General features: G+C 39.3%; 1 protein-coding gene, 1 long non-coding RNA gene and 2 other non-coding genes across 4 annotated transcripts in view; 3 read left to right on the top strand and 1 right to left on the bottom strand.

Moving 5' to 3' along the window:
• USP46 (ubiquitin specific peptidase 46) overlaps window positions 1–9,514 on the bottom strand; it is a 34,094-nt gene extending 24,580 nt beyond the window's left edge. Inside the window, exon 1 of the mRNA XM_053975891.1 lies at window positions 9,187–9,514. Within this exon, the coding sequence (XP_053831866.1) occupies window positions 9,187–9,222 (36 nt within the window). The 5' untranslated portion in view covers window positions 9,223–9,514. The remainder of the gene's footprint in view (window positions 1–9,186) is intronic.
• A 7,488-nt stretch (window positions 9,515–17,002) lies between these two features.
• Window positions 17,003–19,590, top strand: LOC128806914 (uncharacterized). The gene is made up of 4 exons (XR_008436975.1): window positions 17,003–17,076; window positions 17,365–17,529; window positions 18,326–18,437; window positions 19,327–19,590. It is a non-coding gene; the product is annotated as an uncharacterized LOC128806914 (long non-coding RNA).
• LOC128806992 (small nucleolar RNA SNORA26) lies at window positions 17,175–17,297 on the top strand. Its single transcript, XR_008437007.1, has one exon. It is a non-coding gene; the product is annotated as a small nucleolar RNA SNORA26 (small nucleolar RNA).
• Window positions 18,603–18,721, top strand: LOC128806991 (small nucleolar RNA SNORA26). Its single transcript, XR_008437006.1, has one exon. It is a non-coding gene; the product is annotated as a small nucleolar RNA SNORA26 (small nucleolar RNA).
• Window positions 19,591–24,308: the final 4,718 nt, after the last annotated feature.

Below are 24,308 nucleotides of genomic sequence, written 5' to 3'. Positions count from 1 at the left end.
ATCAGAGTGTAGAGACAGTAAAGGAGACTGGCTCCTTCTTAAAAGAATACACTTGTGAAGGAAATGCAGTGGAGTGACTGTGGTCTCTAGACCTAATGAGAGTGAGAACTAGGTCAATGTGGAAACTCCTACTATGTATTCTGTGGTGTTGGAACCTTGGTTTCTCAGTTTTACCACTTAATTCAACAATCAGTATTCAGCCCTCATAAAAAGACATACAGCTGGAGACATAGCCAAGAACAAGTCAATTCAGGCCAAGATTTTTGCCACAGCATGGCTCCAAAAACATTCGGCCCATATGACCTATATTTTTTCCTCTTGTTATTTTGCCCTGGACTTTCCAAAGAATAAGACTGCTGGTTTTCTTTTCAGTTGAAGTTTCTGATAATGTTGCTAAGAGTTTCATTTGTGCTTTTGATCACATGAAACAGATTAGTTAAAAAAAAAAAACGTTTAAGTTCCTTTACACTTTAGCAGATATATAAAAAAACTTCAGGATAAAAAGAAGTAATCGGATTGGTTCATTAAATCACATGTAGCAAAGTAATCTAAATACGATTATTCTATGGAGGATGAGAAATGGACAAGAGCTAATATGAAAGATAGTGTCAACAGAAGACAGCAGACTAAACTTCATACTGTGACAGAGCTATAAAAATGGCACTAACTTTCTAGAAATATACATGTGTTTAATTTAAAGTAGATGGATACAGTAAAGAAATTAGAACTCTTCAGAAGCCACCTTATGTTATTTAGTGATACCCACCCCAAGTGGGTATCACTAAATAAACAGAAACATGGTATGAAAACTAAAAAATTAATTAAATTTTTCTTTGTATAGAAAAATATGTCTGTACAAAGACAAAAAAAAAAAAAAAAGAAATAAGAAGAAATATTTTGTTCACAAGAAAATCTACAAAATATAATGGAAAAACACATAAAAATTGAATAATTAAAACAGGAACTTAAATACATGAAGAGCAAGAGATTAATGAAGGAAGATGGCTGGTCCACGACAAAGAGTTTTGGATCATATACATTTATAGACTAGATTTCTTTTTTCTTAGTATTCAGGAAAAGTGAGAGCAACATGATAGTTTCCTGAAGGGAAAAACTGAAGACTTAAGACAAACTAACGGTGATGTTTGAGCTGGTAGAAGAGAAATTAGAGTAAAAATAGAAATGGCTTCAGGGCTAGGCAGCCTGAATTTAAGGATTTTGGAAGGCACAACACATGGAAGGAAAGGAAAAAAGAAAATAAAGAAATATGGGGAAGGTCTCCTGGCCAACAAATAGCAGTGATAGATAACTCAAAAGAGAGGAGGCAACTGTAAAAATCCCAAAATTTGCTCCCAGAAGCAACACAAAGAATCAAGAGTAAAAGGAGAACTAGCAATAGCAGAGCATGCAGCACACATGCAGCTGCTTTCAAAGATCCATCACCTGTCCCCAGTGCTGGACTTTGGCTATCCTCAGGAGCAATCTCAACTTTCAGAGAGCTATGGTGAGTATGAAATAGCCAAACCAGCCTTCTTAAAAAATCATAGATATTAAATGCCAAACGCAGAGCATTTCTGTAATTTTTTAAAGTGTAAGTCCCACAAGATGGTTGAATTTCACCAGATTAGCTCTCTCTTCATTCTGTGAGGAAATGCTTTTTATTCCTCCAGCAAAGCTATTTTGGGTCTTTTTTACCACAAGAAGAAAGAGGAAAGAGACAATTCTATGAAAACACATAGAGGATCATAGTAAACAGCAAAAGAACCTGGACTGACTGAAAAATGACCGTGTATTCAATTTTTTTTTAGGAAAGATGATTTATCAAAACGTATCTAAATAAATTATTTTTGTGTGTTTTTTCCAAAGAGCCTTCTGATCATTAAGGCAAATCAGAAGAGCTTGAAAGGAGAGGCCTAACATCTTTTCTTGCTGGGTACACTAAACTATCTCTATTTACAGATCTAAGTATCACATATACCACAAATAACTTCACCCCTATACGGTTTCCAAGAAATGGATAATAATTGCAAGACCTGAAATCTTGAACCACTTAAAACCATGGACAAAGTTTTTAAGGTACTCAGTCTTACATAGCTGATAAACTTGGTTTTCTCAAAGCACAAAGCAACAAAGTACTGCAGGTGAGCTTCTATTGAAGTGTTGGAAGTCCAGTGTCTATATCCATAAGTAATTTTTTAAAAATATTGACCTTTAAACTTTCCAAGATTAGACAGCTTTTACCAAACTGCAACTCAATATTCTCTTGTGAGTCTTTTTGTATCTCCAGCTTAATTGTTCTTAGATTAGAGGCACCCAGGCCTGCGCTGGAAGAAGCAGCAAAACCATTGGTTTTGGCCTGTTTCCTTCTTCAGAATGCATAGCCTCAAGATGGTCTCATGAGTCAAAATGAAACTAAGATTTGCTTACAAACTATTAACTTCTTCAGTTACATTTTTGTCTAGACCACATACTGCATTTGTGCTGCCTCAGAGCATTTTAAAAGCAAGGTGCCTTCTAAACTTCATCACAGCTGCACCAGCTGGAATACTCTGATAACCTGGAGACAGAAGTAGGAATACATTCATTAAATCTCCATAAAAGATGAGTAATGAGGGCTGCAGCTATGTTGCAGGACAGGTTTAGAATTAAAAAAAAAAAATTACAGTATTTTTCTTTTAGAGAAATCCTTTAAGGACCTGAGACAAGTGTAAGATTCTGTACATGAAGAGAAGAATCACCATGTACAAAATGGGAAACAGCTGACTAAGGTAGTAAAGTTTTAAAAAAGAAAGACAGAAAAGGGAAGTCTCTGTGTCATCTAAGATGAATAAGCCACAGGTATGCAGTGTTATTTTAAAAAATTCCCAAAACCACAACAACAAATGTTGACAGCATAATCAATTCTTGCAGGTGGTCTACTAAGATCTTAAAGTAACTTTCCTGTTTAACTTGTCACTGGTAAGACATCTTACATCCAGGTTTGGGTGCCTGGTTTCAAGGGAGATAAAAGTAACTGGAAAGAATCCAAAAGAAGCCAGTCAAAATAGAAGACTCAACTCTAGAGAAAAGTGACCTATAAAAAAGGGTTGAATGGGGTTGTGTTGCATAAGACAGAAAAGGCTGCATAATGCAGGAAAGGGCATGACAATATTTTCAAGTCTACAGCTTGTTACAGAAAAGAACTAGTCTGTTCTTGGTCTCAGCAATGGACAGGATGAGAAGTACCAAGCTCAAATTACCGTAATGTAGATTCCAGTAAGACATTAGGAAATGCGATGTCGTTCCTATCATTGGCAATCTCCAACTTTGGCTGACCTACATCAGAAATAACACAGGTTTATCATATTCAGTGGACAGTTGGAGACTTTATTGTCATAGGATACATTTCATACAGCTGTTACGAGGACATTAATTGTGAAATCAAAAAAATCAAATTAAATAACTGAAACACACAATATCCAGTAATGGCTGATTTGAAACCTTCAGCACAACAGCCTTTTCTGCAATGGCTGAGCATACCCATGAACATGCTTACAGTGGAGTCCTGACAGTGGGGATGCTTCTTCCCCAGAAGCACTGATATCCTGGGGTGTTAAGCACATAATGTAGGTAATAAAATAAATAAATAAAATAAATATATGCAAGCGTACCTGCAAAACAGCCAGCCAAGGGCAGTTTCTGAGGCTAAAGGAAGGTCAGCAGAAGGGAACTGGCTGACTGCTTCTCTGATTGGCCAGGATTTAGACTCCACAGACTGAGGCTCTTCAAATCCATCAGAACCTCACCTCCTGTGCAGCACTTGCCCACCACACACAGTTAATCAGAGTCCAGAGTCTGCTTTTAATGTAATCTCTTCCACAATTCAGATTCACTCAGCCTTGCTGATCTATAACTAAGAGGTTCCTTTACTGAGGTGTTTAGCATAACCACTGGTTTACTCTTAATTCAGCAATAGGAAGCCAGACTACATGCATCTAAAAGAAACACACTGTACACTGCACATTGTGTTCATGAACTGTCCTTTTGTGCTTACTTTCTAAGCAGCTAATAAGTACATAATAACCACTTTAGCCATCAAAATATATTCATGCAAGACAAGCCTCAGCCGTTACTCGAGGTTATACTTTGGGAATGATATATTAGATGTTTCTCATTTAGCATATATTCCTCTATCCAATAAAAAATATCTTCCGTTCATCTTCTGATGGAATGCACACTTTCTGTCTGTTAGTCCAATACCCATTTGTCAGCCATACTCTCAAGTTCCTTATTACTTCAGAAAGTTATTACAAAGATTAGACTTCATATTCTCCATACTTTTCATATTTTTGTTTCTATATTTTCTATGTCATATTGAAATTGTGCACTCTTGAGACTATGCTTCTAAAACTGCATTGCTTGAACTCTTTAATCTTATCAGATGTAAAAATTTATTTTCCTTTATCAATCTAAATATGCCTTCAGATAACTGTTTTTATTGTCTGGCATGTATTATTTTGCCTTTATCTGTATTTATGGGAAGATATGTAAGACATGAAGAAATATATATTGCAGGTTGTCCAAATGAATAAATCCAGTTGAAAATCATAGTGATCAATTCTGTAATTGAATAATATTCTTATTATTCCTGTATGAAACAGGATTTTAGTATTTTTGCAGCATTAAAATTGTAGGGTTTTTTTTTTTTGTATAAAGCCTTTTCCAAATCTGTTTGTAGTTTGAGTCTTCATTCTGCCAATGCCCAATATTCAAACAAATGCTGCAATTAGTCTCTAAAATAATGCTATTAAATAAACAAAAAAAAAATCCAACATTTATTCTTTTTTGTTTCCTGAATGTACAGACTCCTAGGCTTGTATGTTTTTTCTCTACAACCAGTTTCTAGGATTGTTAGAAACTCTTTGTTTGTTTGCTTGCTTGTTTGTTTATTTTTAAATGAAAGCTGCAATTCACAGGTGTTCACATAATTCCTGATGAATTGTGTGAATGTTTTCATGCAGAAAACCAGCTATTTTTCTGAAACTCATAACTATGAGACTATGAGAAGAAAGAGTAATGTGAAACTCCAAAATTAATCCAAGGAACTACAACTTTTATTCCAAAGGATATCTATACAACAACTACCAGGAGTAACTATGAGGTATCTCAGATGATACCTTGTATCAGAGAAATCTGAATGTGTTTAGATTATTCTGTTCATTAATTTTCAGAACACTATGAAGTTCTAATTGGAATATTTGAAATACTATTACAAAATTATGAAAGGGAGGGAATTAATACCTGTTCTCAACAGAATTCTAAAAGAGAGAAATACGATCCACAGAGCTTGTTAGCCAGATCAGTATAAATATATATCAATACATTCTGAAATGGTTAGATGTCCTTCACTGCACATAACAGTAATATCCCTAGGCCACAGCTGCAGCATGAGCTTAACTCAGAACTCAAGGCTGTACCTAAAGCTCATCAACAGAGAAGCACACTGCAGAGGATTTCAGTGAGCATGAAATGCCAGCATACCTGTCTACATTTGAACCAGGATTTGGTACTTGAGTCATAGAGTTATTCCACAGAAACAATAACCAAAGAGAATTACAGCATTGTAGGAGCTACATCACATGCCTAGTTGGTGCCTGCAGTCTACCAGTGTTACAAGGCACTGGCTGTTGGTACTCCCTCAAATAGAGTTTTTCCAATGTATCTTATACTTCTCATCTGTTGTACCTGTCCTACAGAAAAGATGACAACTGCCTATTGTATACATCCCTCAGTGGTGAAAATGGTGTGCAGGCAGAGTGAATGAGCTTTTACTGGGCTGAGGCAGCTGCCTGCAGACTACACCTCCCTTCTCAGTGAACATGGCCATCATGCCCACATAAGAATCTTACTGATTCCTTCAGGCACAGTTGCCTTCATCCCCTCCACCCATTCAGAACAAGTTTTAGCTCTTACTTCTCATTAAGCAAATCAGTGAATAATAACTAGAACTATTGCTATTATTATAACTTAGGGGACAAAACTGGTAAAAGACAATAGAGAAATTTTGTTTAATTCTAGAAAGTTGTGCATTTAAATATTTACTACAAGTAAATGTGCCAAGTGGAAACTTCCCCCACCAAATATTTGCTTCTTACTGGCTAGCTCCTCCTGTGTCTGTCTCAGCATGTGAGAGCTTATCCAGTACTAAGTATCTTTTGCAAGTTAAATACTGTCCCTGTCCTTCTTGCTTCACTACACTTGTTTTGATCCTTCCTGAAAAGACTAACAAGCTCTACCATCGTTAGGAGATCAAAATTACAACCCAAGATACCAAATATCAGGCAGTCAACTAAATAGCAAACATACATTCAAAAATGCTGGCTAGCCAGGTTTTTCAATTAATTCAGTTAAATTTCAGTAATATTTTTATTTTTCCCTTCAGGACATGAGACCAAACATTGGACAAACACACACAAAAAACTTTGTCAAGAAAGGACTACCACTGAAAACACAATCTAAGTTGCATTCAGGGAAGGACAAGTATTTCAGGACCAATTGCTGCCTCTGTCTCTCCTCCTCTACTCTCCACACCACCCCTAAAATCAACCAGACATAATTGTTTGGATTCTGGGGGCTTTTTTTTTCAAAAACAAAAAAACTCTCTGTGAACACTCTAAAGTGGAATGGGAAAAAATAAAGACCAGAACCCCTTTTTTTAATTACTGAGTTTAGCCAGGTTAAAAAACTTAGAAACCTACTATTATGTAGCATTATATAGAAAAACATATTATATTACCTAAGAACTACACAGTTATTTCTTAGTCTACAGCTTGTCAGTAGCTCAGTTTTCAAGCACTATGTTATAGTGCAGGAACAAGGTCTGAGAATCAGCATCTCAGCATCTTTCTAGATAGATTTCTACAGATGTCCTAAATCAAACTAGTGCTGCAAATATTTGGGTTTTAAAAAAGCAAAGGTTTACTTTTATACCTCTAGCCCTCTGGAAGGTTGTCATAGCTCCTTCTACAGATCACTGAGTTCAAGTCTATCACCTCATCAGGGTGGACACATTTTTGGAGGAGCCATAATGCAATATTGCCAACACTTGCAAGAATTTGTATTTCTCTTACAGCCCCAAATTCCTGTAGCTGTCTAAAACTCCATTGTTTTTGCCTAAAAGAACTTCCAGTCCCTGAGGGTTATCCAGAAAAAAACTAAATGTGACCAACACAACATGGCATCTCTAAAAGCTAAGTACACAGACCTCAAGGAATATGTAAAATATCATTAACATTCAATCAACTGCACCTTCTGTCACAGTACCATGAGCTAGAATTGTCTTGAAGTATGAATCCTTGTATGCCTTTTCTGCTTGGGCTCTCCTTCTTCCCTTTGGTCTCTCCATCTCTCAGATGCTACTTTTGCAGGATATATTGGCAACGACAGCTGAGCAGCACACCACTGCAACAAGCTCATCAGTTCTGCTGTGAATCTGTTCACAGTATTCACAGTATTTGGGAGAAGTATGCTGCATACAAGTGCATCTGCCTGAAGCACATGAAAAAATCAGAGTTCCTAGCACTTTATGCCAAGGTCTTACATCCACCTCTGAGTCTCCAGCTCCCCTTCATGCACTGCTCTTTTATACAGTTTGCAAGGCATCACACCTACCACTAATCAGCAGTAAAAACTGGAGCCTGTCTCAGAGAGAAGGTAAGTGCACCTAGGTTTTCTCCTCAGTTCTGTACCATTTCCTGAAACTCTTTTTGCAGTATTTGTGGCTCACTGGACTGGAAATCATTAAGAACAATGAAGAGTTCAGAAAACTTGTTACTGTTGGTGAAGAAAGGTGAGCACCCAGGTTATTATACCTCAAATATGGATTTCGTATTAATTCTTTTAAGCCCAGAATCGACACACCCTCCCTGCATTTCAGAGCAGGTATTTCAAAGGGAGGGCTGAGGTTCAAATCAAACCTATGCATGGGATTTCCCAGGCATCTCATTTACAACAAAAGAGCAATCCCACTTAAATGGAAGTGCGGACACATGGAAGGGGAGCAGGCTTGCAATCTGCATTCCCTCACTCAGACCCCGCAGGAGCCGAGCCTCTGGGGCTGTGCCCATTGCCTTACCCTAGAGACAGGCTCCATTCTCCAGGGCAGATGAATGGTATGTGTGGCATCAGCAGCACAAGGCATGCTGGGGCACCACATGGAGGGAAGCTGGCAACTGTGTGTAGCTGCTCTTGAAGAACCTGGAAATAAGGGTGAAAAATACAGACTAAAAAACCAAAATGAGCAAAAACAGGATTCTCTTCTGTTTGCATTGGGATGCTTAGAATGCAACCATTTATTCAGTACGTTTGCTACAGTCTCACTGTATTAAAAAGTCTTGGACATAGTTTGAGCTTTTCCTCCTCCTGCCAAGTTTCAAAAACCTAAACTAAATTAGGTGCTCCAAGTTTGTTAAAATTTAAATTAAACCCAAACAGAATGCAGAAAACATCATTTCAACTGTTCCATGGGGAGAAAAGTAGCAAAGTGAACATAACAAACAAAAATATAAACGTTTCCTTATTCCTTCCTAATTGCCTAAGTGGTTTTGAGAAAGCTAAGTGATTCAAGAGTACTTTACAAACACCAGTTCTCTTCGAGCAGCATGCAGTGCAAGTTAAACCCTGTTAGCTCTAAAGCCAAGACTTCCTAGAACAGGCACCTAGCATCGGGATCCAAGTGCTATTAGACACCTAAACGTCCTCCTTTTCTATGTAATCTGGGGAGCTCCTGGCCCTAGGAGACCTCAGAGTGCCTGCCTGAGAGTGTTAAACAGGGTCATTGATTTAATGCGGATTCAGAACCCAACTTTGGTCCTTTCGCAGTATTAGGGCAGGAGGAAGGGCAGGCGGAGGAAGGGCGGGCCACGGCTCCGTCTGCAGCGCGCCTCGGCCGGGGTCAGACCCGCTCCGTGGGGCCTCGCACCGGTTCTGCATCTCCGTCCCTCCCCGGCCCACGCCCGGACTGCTCCAGGAAAACTCCTCGGGACATCGTCGCCAACTCCATCCCAGGCACTTCCCGGCGCAGCCTGCCCGGCTCCCCCGCCGCTGGGGCAAGGGATGGAGTCGCGGCGTTGGGCTGCGCCCCTGGGGCAGCCCCCCAGCCGGCCCCCGCAGGGGCTGCCGCGCCGCCCGCCCCCCGCCAGCACTCACCATATTACAGATGGAGGCGATGTTTCTGACAGTCATGAGTCTAAAGGTTGCAGCGATCCCACACCGCCATCTTTATAAGGTGAAAACAGCCCCGCTCATGGTGGGAAGAGCGCAGGAAGGGATAGGGGGCGGCGGCGGCTCCTGCTCCGGGGCTGGGATAAAAGCGAGAGGAGGGGACTGCACAGGCACCCTTTGCGCCCGCAGAGCAGAAAGAAGGACGGACCTTCCCGGCCTCCCTCCCTCCTCCGGGCGAGTGACCGGGAGCTTCAGCAGCGCGGGGAGAGCGGCCGCATCTCCGCTTCTTCCGCCTGTGCCCCTCGCACGGTCCGCAGGGCCCCGGGCTCCCGCTGGAGCGCTCAGCCGCGCCTCTGCGCCAGCCGACACCGCGCTAATCTCTCCCTTCCTCCTCCTCCTCCTCTTCCTCCTCTCCCGGCGGCTGCCGTTGCCGCTCGCCTCTCCATCGCAGCGCCGCGCCCGCTGATCCGCTCTGACAGCGCCGGGGAAGGGAAGGGAAGGGAAGGTCAGAGGCAGTGCCCGGCACGGGGCACCCCAGCGAGCTCGGCGGGGCGGCCGCCGCCGCAGCCAATGCGCTGCGGGGGCGCGGAGGAGCTGCGCCCGCCGCCCCTCCGGACGGGCCCTCCGACAGGGGCCGTGGTGCTTTAATCGCCGGGCCTGGAATGGCCACGGGGCTGAGAAACCCGGCCTCAGTGCGTACACAACCGTAGCGGCAGGCAGCAGGGTGAAGGACAGGAAGGCAGAGTGCGGGCAGGAGGACGGCGGCACTGTGCTTTGGGACATATTCACCCCACCTAATTAGGTGGTACACAGGAGCCCAGGTACCTGCAAAATCCAGAACAGTAGGCTGGAATGTAATTTACTGCCTTCAGTTGGTGCTTTGCATTGCCATTCATGCAGATAACATTTATCTTCACAAATGATGTTTTGGGACTGTGTCCACACCGCGTGTGCAAGTGCTCACTCACAAATTCACAACATGTAGCATTTATACAACACAGCTAATGTAATAATCTCAGTTTCTCTTCAAACACAAGCAAATTGAGGCCCATGCCTTTCTCCAAGGCAGAGCAGTGTAAGTATATTAAATTTACACACGTGATATTAGGCACGAGGTTGTTAAATAGCTAACTTGAGGTCACATAGCAAATCTCTGAGAGAAGCAAGAACAGAGTTCAGCTAGGGAAATCCTCATCTTAGAATTCCCTTTTCCTTAGCAGATGTTGCTTTTTTTTCAGCAGGAGCTTAAGGCCCATTTATTGTTCCTCTGCTATGCTGAGGAAATCAGTAAAGTGAAGAGAGAACTACTAACATTTCTACAGACACCTCTGCTCCTAACAGCACCTCAAGTGTGGCATGCTCATGCTTGCCTACGCCTTTCATTTCATGATGCTAGAATAAAATAATTGCAGCCTATAGAGCCTGCATCCACAGGCTTTATTTACAGGAAACATTCTGAAGTCAGTTGTTTGGTTTTTTTTAATTATCATTTCAAATTAAGATCTATGATTACTAGTAAAAATCTGGCTTCAGCAATAACATCTAAAGATAAATTCCTGCCCTGAGAATAGTGTTAGGTAAGTGGCCTTAATCCAGCTCACTGCGGACAAGTGCCCACTTTATAAAAATGGTATCAAATTTGGCATTAGTTGGTATCCTGCTGACAGTTTCAGCAAAGAAACTCAAAATTGAGTTGTTACAGAGACAGAATTTTCTTTCCTCCTCAAGCTGGATTAGTTATATTAAATCATTACAGACATTCAACATACAGGATGAAGAAAGATTTTTGGACATAATGGAGTGAGTGAAGTCCTCAGGGCCACTAAACTGCTTCATAAATCCACGAATCACTATGCAAAAGAGCCATTAAATAACATGGGGGAAAAATTATCTTTGGTATAATTCTATTAAGTTCATGGTCTTACATTATGTGTGAATTTGATCCCAAGTGTTTAATTTGCTTAAACTCAGAGGACTGGATTACACATAATACGACAGGTTTTCTCAACATAACCAGGGAAAATGGGAGTTAAGCCGATGTGTCAGGACTGAAGCAATCAAGGTCTGATTAGTTTCCAGCACATTTCTAAGCAGCCTGCAGAGAGTGGACAGTACTGCACCATCCCTGGTTTATAAACTGATGCCTGTTATTACACAAGCCTAATCATGTATTCTTTGCTGCAGCCTGCTTATCCCAATTTACTGTGGAGAATCATAGTTGCTACCAGTGAAAAATTATGGAACAAACAAATGGGTTTGAAAGGTGATTAAAAATTTTAATTAAACAAAATGCAGTATCTAATAAAGCCATTTGTCTCACATATATTTTAATGTCAATAACATTATTTCCATAATACAAACCCCAGAGAAATCATAGGAAGTGTGAAAACAAAAAAGAAAAAAGTGGTATTTTCATACTTCTGTTTTTCTCAAATGCCAATTACTTGACTTCAGGCTAAGTTTTCAGTTGTTTCTGATCATTAAACATTTTTTGACACAAAACTAAATTGCTGCTGATTAAGCACTTATTAGTTGTTCAAGGGAATAATTGTAAACATGCACACACATCATTCTGTGAAGAATTCAGTATCATATTCCTTAATGCTAATATAAATACTTTCATTTAAAGGTGGACACATTTCATGCCTTGTTTCTGAAGATAAATAATAAAAATAGGGAATAATATACAAGTCTTTATGTGTCAGTTTGACCATAGTGTAGCACTGTCTTTTCACTCTTCAGACATATCAAAACAGGAAAGAAGAAAGAAACTTTCATGCTGGAAATGGACTGGTATCTGTTTTTGTTTTCTTCTGCTGTTGTAATTTGCAGGAGTAGAAACTTTATTCCTGTAGCTCTTTGAAGATAAAAAAAGTGCTAAGCAATGCAACAGATATTAGTTACTAACTTTATAAGAATATAAATAAAGAACAGTGCACAATTGTTTCCACTCTGAAGCACTGCCCTATCTCCTTACAACAAACAACCAACCCTGTGTTTCTTCTGAGTGTTAGACAAAGAGAAGGAAAACAAAGGACTATTTATAACCTAAAAGTGCTTATATAATTTCTGTTGAAAGGTCAAAAAATACCTCCTGCATATAATTTTAGATCCATCTTGGTCTCATCTGGTTTTACACTTGAACATTTCTATTTCACTACATAAAATATGGACCTACTGTAGATATCCTACTTGGCTAACACAGGCATGGATTTCCATAACATTTGCCATCAGAATTTTTTGCAAGAGTATTTTGCAGGCATTCACTCAGAATTGTCAAATTATTTGGTGGCAAGTTAATATTAGCTTCTTTTAGAAAGCAAGAAAATTGCCAGCAGAAATTTAGTGACTTGTCCAAAGTTAACACAGGAAAGTTGGTAGCAATTCTGAGATTAGAATATCTGTTCATTCTGTGCTACAAAGAGGATATTGCATTTCCTCTCCAGAAATCTTGTAAAATTCCACAAAGGGTTCATTTATGTTTTTCTTGTAATAAACTTGGGTCCAGAAGTGGGTAATCGTCAGTCAGTTTTGCTGAACAAATATTTGGAATAGATCAAATTCAGGATATATTTCCAACCAATTAGAAGTTGGAAAAAAGTTTTCTGGAAGCATGGAAAATATATAAGAATTATAAGAGAATTAAAAGAGAATTCAGAGATCTGAAATACTTGCAGTGCTGACAGTGTAGGTTTAGAATTTTACAATTTTTAAAATATGTTTTGTATCTAATGTTAAATTATGTTCTACCAAAAAATAGCAAAACTTCTTTAACAAAATTGTAAATATGTAGAGTAAATATTTCACAAGAATGAGAAATCAGGATTTTCCATGAAGCTTGGCCTCATTTCAGAACAGACTAGTGGCTTTAGTACAATGCCAAACACCAGCTTGCAGCCTATGGATTGAATCTGTGGCACGTGGCTCATAGCAGGTCCATGGAAACCACTCCATCTGCACCTGAAATTCTAATGGTAAGAGTGAGTTGTAGTCCATGAACAATTCATGGAAATCCATAGAAAATGTGGAGAGTCTAAAACCAAAAAATCAACACAACTTTAGAATTACTATTCTTCTTTAAGACTGTCATCTTCAAAGCAACCCCTACCCAGCATTTTCAAATTATCTGAGAAAGTATTTCTCTTGATTCAAAATCTTGTAAAACTTCATGTTTTGGTGACAGTATGACTTGTCAGCATTCTAAAGATAAAGCATGGAAATAAAACTGCATTAAATTGATCCCCGAATCTTGCCTACCTTTTGCTAGTTTAAGCATTTTACTAGTTGGCAAGTAGAGAATACCATCTCTTAATTTTTCTCAGAAATTACTACTCTACAGAAGAAAACAAAACACATTTACAACATCTGACATCATCTTTTTTTTTGGCCAGACACCAGATCTGAAAGCCCAAAGAGAGCAGAATAAGACAGATGCAAGTATATTGATGTCGAGGTACCAAAAGCTGACTGTGTAGATACAAAGGGTCAAAGAGTTCTCGAGTGCAAGCCATTAAATTCTATTCTATGAAGAGGCTGTTAAAGCCTCTGCAGCCAGTCCAATGTTGATAATGGCCTGGAGCTGTGATTATCTCATTATATATATCTTTTTCCTGCTCTTTTCCTTCTGCTTGAGTTTCAAATACACTGTGTTAAGAGCTTAGAACAGTGACAATAAGAGAACTTCAGTGTATTGCTTCATCAGTTTAAATAATATTAACCTTCCCCACACTCACTACTCAAGTAAAAATATTCCCACCTTTCCAGAAAGAAGAATCTTGAAGAATGGCCTCTTCATCAGGTATATTATTCAGCAAGAGAGCTCACTAGCAAACTTTACTGGCATTTTTCTTACCTATCCAAAATGTGCTTTCAGGTGGAAAAATACTATTTAAATTCTAATAATACATATTGGCTGGAAAGAGATAACCAAAATTTTTAACCATGGAAGTAGTTTACCAAACAAAAAGAGACTCACTGAGCAAAAATAACACAAAACTGAAGTTTTTTACAGAAATATATTGGTATTTCTGCCTCTGAAAAGGAAATAATCATTCTGGCTTGCTTTCCTCTTCTCCAAAGATTTTATTTATTAGTTTTATTCTATTTTACAGGCTCCAATTTTAACTCACAAGCATTCTGAGGACAAAAAAAACCCAAAGGGCAGATAAGCTGAAAATGGCATTTAGTCTATTTTCAGTATGAATTTAAAATAACCTTTACATTTTATTAAATGGTGCATAAATTAATTAAATTACACTTTTATTACATTACACTACATCTCAAAGTTTTAACCAAATTACACACACACACACACACACACATATATATATAAGCCTATTACATTCTAAGATTTGAAACCTGACAATTATTTAATGCTACTGAATACTAATACTACTTTGCAGGTAATCCACCTGCAAAGACTGAAGGTTACAATGATGTTTTACTTGATTGATTTTCCTTCATATCAGTGTGGAGAAAGACAGTAAAATTGAAGTGAAACATTTATGACAATTGCACATTGTGGTAAACTCCTGATGTTGTTAAGTTGTTTTCTAGAGTCTTTCTTCTGTGAGAAGCATCAAAGCAGTGACTTTGAGACTTAATTCTTGCATGTGACAAAGAGACACTTGGCTAGTTAGAGCACCACTCTTCAAGATTTGAACAAGTTAGTTCAGCTCACACAACTCCTTAAAAAGCTCAACACTAATCAACAAAATAACCAAGACACCCTGCTGCCACTTAATAAATTTCAAAATGCCCCCATGACAATTGGATTTCCTACAAATTCTGCTCATGATCATGCCTGTATTTCTCCCATTTAATGAGTGATCCAGTGTAATCTCAAAATTAATTAACCTGTACTCAGATCCACCAATATTGTGATCTTTCCCTCAAGTCCCCAAAGTACCCGGATTGTAGGCAGAGTCAGTGCCCAGCTGAGGAGTTCATTCAGATAAAAGTTACATCCCACACACATGGAAACAGCAGATCTGCCTGCAGCCTTGTAGGCAGCAACTTAGTGGTCACAGCACTTTTCCAGCAATGGGAGAACTAACCTGCAAGTAAAGAGGCTCAAATCCAGATCTGATCCTTGCAGCAATTTATTAAAGGGCAGTTATTTTATTCTATAGGGAGGGTTTGGAAAAGGACAGATAGGTCAGGTAGACTCTGCATTTCTTCTCTTGAAGTTGTGACACTATCCGACACAAAAGTGAGTTTCATGGAGCCAGAGAGAAGGCAAACAATACAAACTTTGTATTGGGAAAACAGAAGAAAGCTTGTGAGGGGCAAGAAAAAGGTGTAGGATTATGTGAATGATTAAAATGCTCAGCTGGGATGGATACTGATCACTGGTTTGCTGTGGATTGCTGGTTTTCTGTGTAACAGAAGTGCCAGTTTACATTCTGTACTGGAAAAGAAGAAACCAAACTTGACATAAGTCCCACTGGCACAAGTGCTAAACATTTAAAGGTTGAATGCCACTTCATCATTTTGACTACATTACATAAAAGGACTGATCTGACTTTGGTGTCTGACTGTAGAAAATAGTCATTGCAAAGGAGCCCACTTGAAATAACTTAGAACTACATGTCTCACAAATTTATCTCCAGAGATGGATTTGCCTAGAGACATAAGAAAGGTTTTGAATCTTGATGTACAGACAATAAACTGTCACCGGGTTGCAACAATGTGCAACAATGTTTTGAGTGTCAAGAAGTAGACAGGAGAGGTAACTAGAAGTGGTAGGAAACAATTTCTAGAATCATTCCTTGATTGCAACTATGTGACTATTTGTTTCAGGGTGCATCAGATTGGTTTGGCTCTATCGAGGGTAATTTAAATACAGGGTTCCGATTAGGGATAGCGGGCCAACTCGTTATTTTCTTTCCACACACTTTACAGGCACTATGCAGGAAGTAATTCGGCATGAACCAGGAAATACTGTTTCTCACTGAGAAAGGAAGGTATGAATTATCAGCAATATACACGCCTATTTGAGAAGCAGGCACTTGCATTCAATTCCGTTTGGACAATGCTCTTAGGCACAGGGTGTGATTCTTGGGGTGTCCTCTGCAAGGCCAAGGGTTGGACTTGAAGATCCTGATGAGTCCCTTCCAACTGAGTATATCCTATGATATATTGTGATTCCTACCTACCAGCTTTGCTGGGCAACATACAAAATCTTTGTGCTACAAACTACTAATTCCCTGTTTATTCTAATCTGCTCACTCCAAAACCTCTTAGTAGCATCCCCAGACAGGCAGGCATTTTATCTGGGGCAGGACAGCAGCAGTGCTCTGCACCCGCGCTGAGCGCTGGCTCGCAGGACGGGCCTGGTGCCACCGCGTCACCCCTGGCGCGCAGCCCAGCAGAGCCGCATGTGCTGTACGCCAGGGCATTAGCGAGGCCCGGGGCTTTACCTCACCATCCTCACAGACAGCTCCTAAGCCTCCTAACCAGGGCTTAGACAGGAGTTTAGACAGAGATCAGCGGCATTTAGAGCCTCAAAACCGCTACACAGCTGCCACTTCGCACCGAAGACACTTTTGTTTCCCGGTGTTAAACATCTCCGGGCACCCAGAACTCGGCCTGGGCAGGAATGGACGAGCGTGTCCCCGCGGAAGCCTTGATCTGACCCATAGGGGCGGCTGCAGGAAGCAGAGCTGAGCAGCCGGCCCGGGCTGGCCCGGCTCTGGAGCTGCTCCTGGGCCCTCGGCCTCCGCCGCGCCGCCCCGCCCCGCGCGAGGTCACGCGCGCTGTTCTCGCCAATAGGCAGCGGCGGCTGGAGCCGCGTGGGTCTCGCGGGAGCGCGGGGCGGTATTTAATGGCCGGCGAGAGGCGGCTCTGCCTTTCTGTCCGCCGGCCGAGGGCGCGGTAAGCTGTCTGCGGGCTCGCAGGGGAAACCGCCCGCGCTCCGCACGGACGGGCCCTGGGGCTGGGGGGTAGAACCGGTGTGGCTTTCCCTTCACATCTTGCCCTCTCGGAGCTTGGCGGTGCTCCGGGGAGTCAACACAGGGGGATAGAGCAGATTTCCCTCACTAAAACCCAGTGCGGAGCCGTTCCCTCCGCCCTGCATCCTGTCGTGAGGCACAAATGGTCCGTCCCTCCATTCCTCCCTCACGGTCCCCTTGCTGCCCGGCTGATGCCTTTCTCCCTCCGCAGTGTGTCCCGAGGTACCGGCGAGCCCTTCAAATGCTGCCGATGGGCAGGAGGCCGAGCGCGGCGGGCCTGGGCAGGGGGAAGCGCTGGCGATCTGAGCTCAGGCCTTTGGACGCCTATGGGTGAGGGGCACACCGAGCTCATCGCTCCTCTTACAGCCTGAGGCTGGTAAGAAAAGGCTTCGGGCTTCAGAAGTGGAAGGCTTTGAATCCTGAGATTTTTTAAAGGCAGATATGTGGGGTCCTGCCCTGTGTCTCTGAGCCAAAATAATTGTCTACATTTGCACTCTTCTGTTCTTTGAACCGCAGCTATTGAGCTGCACAAACCGTAAATCTGAATCACTGCGTTAATTTAGTATAGGCCACATCAAGAAAATGGCAATTATAACCTGTGATGTTTAGGCTGTAGGCACTTAGGACTTGGGCACAAATGGGCTTAATAACTCTTTAAACAAAGAAAAAAACCCTCTGTCTTGGGCTTTCCCTGCAGTCTTCTATTCCACTTTTAAGTGTCCTTTGTCTCTTGCTGGAGTGCTGTATAATTTGTAACAAGGTATTTATCTGTGAGTAGACACAAGGTATCAATGAACTATCTGGCAAAGATTCAGTAAAATCTACAGGTTTATACCTTACCTTTTAGTGTCAGCACTAAAAGGAATTTAGGCTTAATAAACTTTCCATTATTTATTATTAAAATTATATTTTACAAAATGTTAAAAATATGGTTAATGTAGTTTAACTGGGCTAATGAACATGCCTTACCATCAGATTGAACCACTAATTACCTTTCGCTCTAGGTTTTGATTTGAAAATGAACTTCTTGTAAATGACTTTTGCATCTCCATGGAAAATTACTTTTAAATGTTTAACAACATAGTAGCAACTCTGTAGAATAAAGTTTAGTTTAAAATTTTAACTTTAGTTAAACAGTATTAGAGCTTTACAAATTTTTGTTTGTTGTTTAGAGGCCTCACATAGCAACCTCATGCTTGAAATGTCTTAGATGTGGATAATCACACCTAAATGTGAAGCAATACTCAGGACTTCTTAGGAATAAATAATGCCTTGTAATGGAAGGTAAGTGTGCTCGTCTAATGACAATTGCCAATGGTTTTTAATATTGCTCTTTAATAACTTAAAATTTCAAGCAAATTGTAGTATCTCTTGAGCACATAGTAAGTTCAACATATCATCTATGTTGATAAGAAAACAATATACTAAAATCTACTCCCCTTTTATGCTTTGCCCTCTTAAGTCTGGCAGTGTCTTAAGTGGCCAATACAGAGGGGTATAAAAGTTCTCTTGCAAACTCAGAGATGAGGTTGAAACTCTTCTTTGGATCATGCTTAGGAGGAACACATTTGTATAACTGCTGAACTTCAGGAAGCTGCTGAATCAACTTTATTAATGGTTTGTAGGAAGATTTTGAACTGTCCTATTGTTATGATATCTGAATCTTAATATCACAGATTTCTCAAATCTTTGTGCTTTGTAAACCTATGTGATGAATGTCTTGAGTGAAGAGTTCCTTGTAAATTGTTTAATCTCCAGGTATGTAATAGTGAAAAGGGTTATCAGATAATAGTGGATGCATTGTCTTCTGTTCCTGAAGGAGTTTAATTTACTCCTTACTGGAAAACAAAGCAAAATAGCTTTGACTGGCGAAAATCTTGTGTGGTAACAGTTAGAACTTTATATAGATTTAGCCAAAAACATATAGCAAAAAAATCAAAGGAAAGCAAATGATAGTTACTGGGTCTGTTTTTTTTCTAATATAGCTGGTCCTCGGGAATGGAATCCATACTAATGGTTTAGGAAAAGAAAATCCCATCCTGTACAAAGTAATTTCTTTTGACAAATGGCTCTGGCCTAAGGTTAGAAGGTTCATGTAGCTCAACCTTAGAGCAGTTACCTGTTTTGTGTGTGCATAATGCTGACTGCAATTTAAATAGAACTTCTTTTACAGGAATGAAGACAACGTGTGCCAGGAACTGACATTAAACATCAGCTTATGATTTCCTGACTGGGTGATTTCTGACTTCATACAAGATGATTCCAGTTGTCATCTCTAAGTATCGTCTTGGAAGTAGAATTTGAGACAAGTGATGGCTTAAATTATGTCTTCAGTGATCATGTTGAAATGGGTTTCCTAACAAAAACTGCTGTAATTTGACTGTGTTTGTGGATTATTGAAATAAATTGAGTACTAATTAAAAGTATGCTACTAAAAGTTTGTGTTCTGAAGGTTTCTTGTTAAGGTACTTTCTATATGAAGACTTTGTTTCATGGATGTAAACACTTGTGCCGTCACACAGAAACATTCTCTTGCCACGTTCAGACTTGATAAGCTTAGTCTTAAATTTACAATTCCATTGAAAAGGCCCTCTGAGTATTTTAAAGTATTTTGTATTGCAAAAGCACCGAGATCAATCAGCTAGTTATTTCATTACACTGTATGTATTCTCTACAAAAGGATTGTCTCAAACTGTAAAGAACAAGTTACCAAGAATCTCATTCCTTGCCTATTTTAAATTAACAAGGAAAATATTGCAATATTCCATGTAAAGCACTATCGGTGAGAAGGTCCTTGAAAAGCAAGGTCATTATTGCTGAGCAATTGAAAGCTTAACAGTAGCTTATGTCTTAATATTGGAAATGTTTTTCTTAATGGTAGGTCTTAATTTTGTGCAACCTATTACTGCCAGTGCTTCTGTAGAATGCACAAGCAAGGATATAAAATAGTCAGAAATGGCTGTCAGGTGCTCACCACTGCCTATTTAGGAGAATGAGTTGGTGTGGATTTAGGGACAAAATGTATATTTATAAGTAGGTGGTCATATTTAACCCCCATCTAGACAGGAACTGTTTCTTTTTACCTTTGCTTAAACATACACTAAAAGGAGTGAGTAATGATCTACTTGTGGCCTTCTAGGCTCACCTAAGTTTGCTTGTTTTAGTAAGACAAAATTAAGCTTGAAGGTTATACAGAAGTACTTTATCTTCATGATATTAAACTTGACAAGTGTTGATTTCTCTTGCAAGAAACTATATAATTTCTTAGAAGTCTTGTCAGTTCTATAGGCATTTGTCTTCTGTAGCCATGCTTAAGGATTACTTTTTAGTCTGTTTAGTGGTGTTATGGGGTTGTTCTATGTCTGCCCTGTGCAAGATTTCTAATTTGCCTCTCTCAAGTTTGGTGTTAATTGATATCTAGTATAGACTGATTTCTGAATGTTTACTCCTGTTTTCCTTAACCAGTAAGCTTGTTTACCTTTGATAGTTTGACATGATGTTTTCAGTGAACTGTCTACACTTACCTCCTGATTCCTTCAGAAATTCTGTATCTTAGAATTAGGGTTTGAGTTTTCCTTTCCATATTAATTTATCATGCAATAAATGGCATTAAATTCCATATGCTGCTCTGTCCACAAGGATCTTGTCCGAATCAAGGTCTGTTGGGGTCTGCAGCCAGGGTTAGTTCTGAATTTTTTTTTTTTTTTGGTAGTTTCATTGCTGCCTAGTTTCCACTTCCCCCCTCCCCTTTCTTAAAAAGAGGTGTATCTTAAGTTCCAAGAAGTTTAATGTAAAAGTGTTCTAGGATCTACCTCTTTTTATTACTGACAATTAAAGTTTTGTTTTGTGTCAGTATGTCTGATGCAGAAGATAAATTTTTCACATTAGTGGCTTACACAGTATATTGACACTGGTGTAAAAGCTCCACAATAGAATCACTCTGTTGATGAAGTCATGATTTGCTGCTGCTTTTGATGAAATACCCACATGCCACTAAGTCACAATGCTGCATGCAAGGTCCAGCCTTTGCTGTTCTCTTTTTATGAGACATCTGATTAGAGAGGCTAATGAAAAGAGAGTCCACTCGAGACATGGTCCACTATTCTGATTTCACACAGCAAAATGGAATAAGTTTAGTGGGTTTAGTACATCTAGAGAGAGATCAAGAATGAAATAAAGTCTACTTGAGACTCCATGGTGAACACCTAAAGTTTCACCAGTCTTGTTCTTCAAATAACTAGGCAAATTTAAGGCATTATTCTTTAAAAACTGATCTGGTTTAATGCAAAATCAAAGTATAGATTATATTTTTGACTAAAGAAATATCAAATTATTTCATGTATTTATAAGCCTTATATCTTTTTACATATAGCTATTATTAAGTTGGGGCCATTGCTTTATGCTGGAAGCTCGTTTTGAAGAAACACTCGTTAGAATTATAAGTCACTTGAGAGTACTTTGTTCTGTGACTTCTCATGAGTATTTATAAGAAATCTCTCCTCAATTAACTTTGGCTTGCTCCTATTCCATCGACAGTCTTTTGGGAATATAAATATGTCAGTGCAGGCATCACTCACCTGACTACATTTATGATATATCACATTAAAGTAGTGAAGCAAAACAAAGGGATTAGTATTAATCTAGGTGTATGAAGTGGGTCTAAATCCAGTAACTTCATTGGTGTAAATGAGCTCATTCACCCCGACCACCACCTTGGGGGACTGTGTGCTTTGGGGCTGTGCAGTTCACCAAGAAACCTGGTTTGTTTGATGAATGCTATGCTCTAAATGGAGTGATAACATTACAATTCTCCCTTTTGTTACTTATTGGAAAAGTGAAGACTAATGGAAGAAAAATAGCCAGATTTGCCTGAGAATAGTCAAGGGCTACTGAGTTGGCTTACAGCCTTGCTATAGGCTAAATGACATGAAACCATACTCAGTTGTTTTATACATTTTTATATGTATGCTTTGTGCAACAGGGATTATATGAGAGATTTGGGGAAACTAAAGAACAGGGAACGATATAATACAGTTTTTAATCTGTATGCTTCTTTTTATTCTGGCTATTGATAGCAAATGTAGCTATTGTAGCAAATGTAGCTGCTTTGGGTTTTCTTTGACTAAATCTGATCTAAGGTTAATCTGTTCATCAAGATGGAAGACTGTCAAACAAAAGGGGGAATATTTACATACCTATGTGTTTATTCCTGTTCTCACACACAATTGAAAATCATGATATTTTCTATTTCACTTCCTTTTAGTAAGTAGTTACAATTGATATAGTAAGTAGTTAAAATTATCAAAGGAATGCAAAAAAAAAAAAAAACCCAAAACCCTGAAGAATATAATTATGGAATAATGTGCTTAGCCTTGGACAGTTTTCTATACACAGAGCTACATGAAGCAACATTGTGTTATGTTCTGTGCAAGGATCTGGCAAGGCATAAAAATGTGCTTTTTTGGTTGATTTATTGTTGTTGTTATTTTTGTTTGGTTTTTGGGGTTTTTGTTATGTTTTGTTTTCTTGGGAGATCACCTTGAAAGTCTGGTACTCTGCAAGAATTTTAGTTCCGACGAGCTTGTCAATATCAAAGCTTGTGTGATTTCTGCTTAGTAACAGATTTGTGATCTCAGGGGTTTGTAGTGCATTGTTTTGAATAATCTGAAGTTTGGATGCAGGTATTAATTCATCCCAGAATAAGCTTTATGACTCTTTGTGGCCTTACATTAACAAATCAGTCTGATATTCAGTGGGAAGCTTGGAGATAATACCTAAGTAACAATGGCTACTTGCTGTCCTAGCTATTCTTCTGAGTTCATGGTTAGTTGACTGCATCTTCCTTACTTTTCTTCATGCTTTCTCATAATGTCACAGTTGTATCCAAGATCCTTCAGTTCATGCAAAGAGGGTGAGAATGTTGGCTGAATGCGCTTGAATCAAAGAAACAATGTGCATGCATCCTGTGCATTCTGGTTCGGATCAATGCAGCTGACATTTCTTACCACACTAGAGTTTATGTAAAAATCCTTTCTATGCTTGTTACATCTCAGATCTATATAAACCACATTTTCTTAAAACTTTCTACTTTGGGTTTCAGATGCAAGTCTCATTGGATTTTTCCACACATCAATACTTTTGCTTACCTTGGTAAAGGTGGCCTGAAATTTGTTGCTGCAGAGAGGACTTTTTCTGTTCACTGGACTTTGATTTAAAGCTCAGAGATTTCCTCCTATGCTTTGATAATAAAATTCTACAGCTTTGACTCAATGCATAAATAATGAACACTGTAAAACTGAAAATACTCATACTTTTTCAGTTTAAAAAAGTATAGAAGCTGTCAACAATGACTTGCCATCTTCAGATTGCACTATATGTGTTTATTTTAAGACACAAAGTTATTTAATTGACCACACATTCTAATAAATGTATTTCAACAAATATACTTTATTAAATGTACGAGCAGGAATAACTGGAAATAGGCAGAGGTCTAGAAACAGCAGTGTGCATAAAACCAGGGAAGGAAAAAGTGCTGGGAGTTCCTGCTTTTAGCATTGCCTGTGTTTGGAGATGATAGGTCATGCAGAGCTTTAATTTATTTAACATGGTAACAAGTGAGGTAATTTTATTTCTTTCTCAGTGGTATATTGTGCACTAAAGCAGAAATGGTATGTGGCCTATGATTCAGCGTGCTTTTCCAACTTTCTACTTCTAAGCAAAGACTCTCAGCTCAGAAAATGAAAGAAAATCGATAGCTCTGCAGAAAAAAAAATCTTAGCAAGCTACTCAAAAAGATTGCCAACTGTAATGTTCTCAGGATTTTAGTAATGGATCCTATTAGGATCATCACTTCAGGATTTTATTCCTCTGAAGTGTAAACATAACATACACACAATATGCTTCACTGGTAAACCGACTAGAAGAAATAGCCAAGTACAGCATAGAGAAGGATGCAGTTTGTTTCCAGAAATAATGTGTTCTCTTCCACCTACCCAGTCTGAAGGTACTGATTTCAGGTCAAGTATGGCACAAGCTTTTTAGAGTTGCTGGTATGCCCTGACATACCATGACTTTTTTTTCCACATATTTCTGTAATTAAGTTAGCTTATGCATTAAATATTGTGTAGTCCACAATTTTATGAACTCTTTTCTTGC

The sequence above is a fragment of the Vidua macroura genome, chromosome 4 (assembly GCF_024509145.1).
Source record: "Vidua macroura isolate BioBank_ID:100142 chromosome 4, ASM2450914v1, whole genome shotgun sequence".
Lineage (NCBI taxonomy): Eukaryota > Metazoa > Chordata > Aves > Passeriformes > Viduidae > Vidua > Vidua macroura.
Note: the sequence above shows the minus strand (reverse complement) of the source record. Positions and strands in the feature narration are given on the sequence as shown.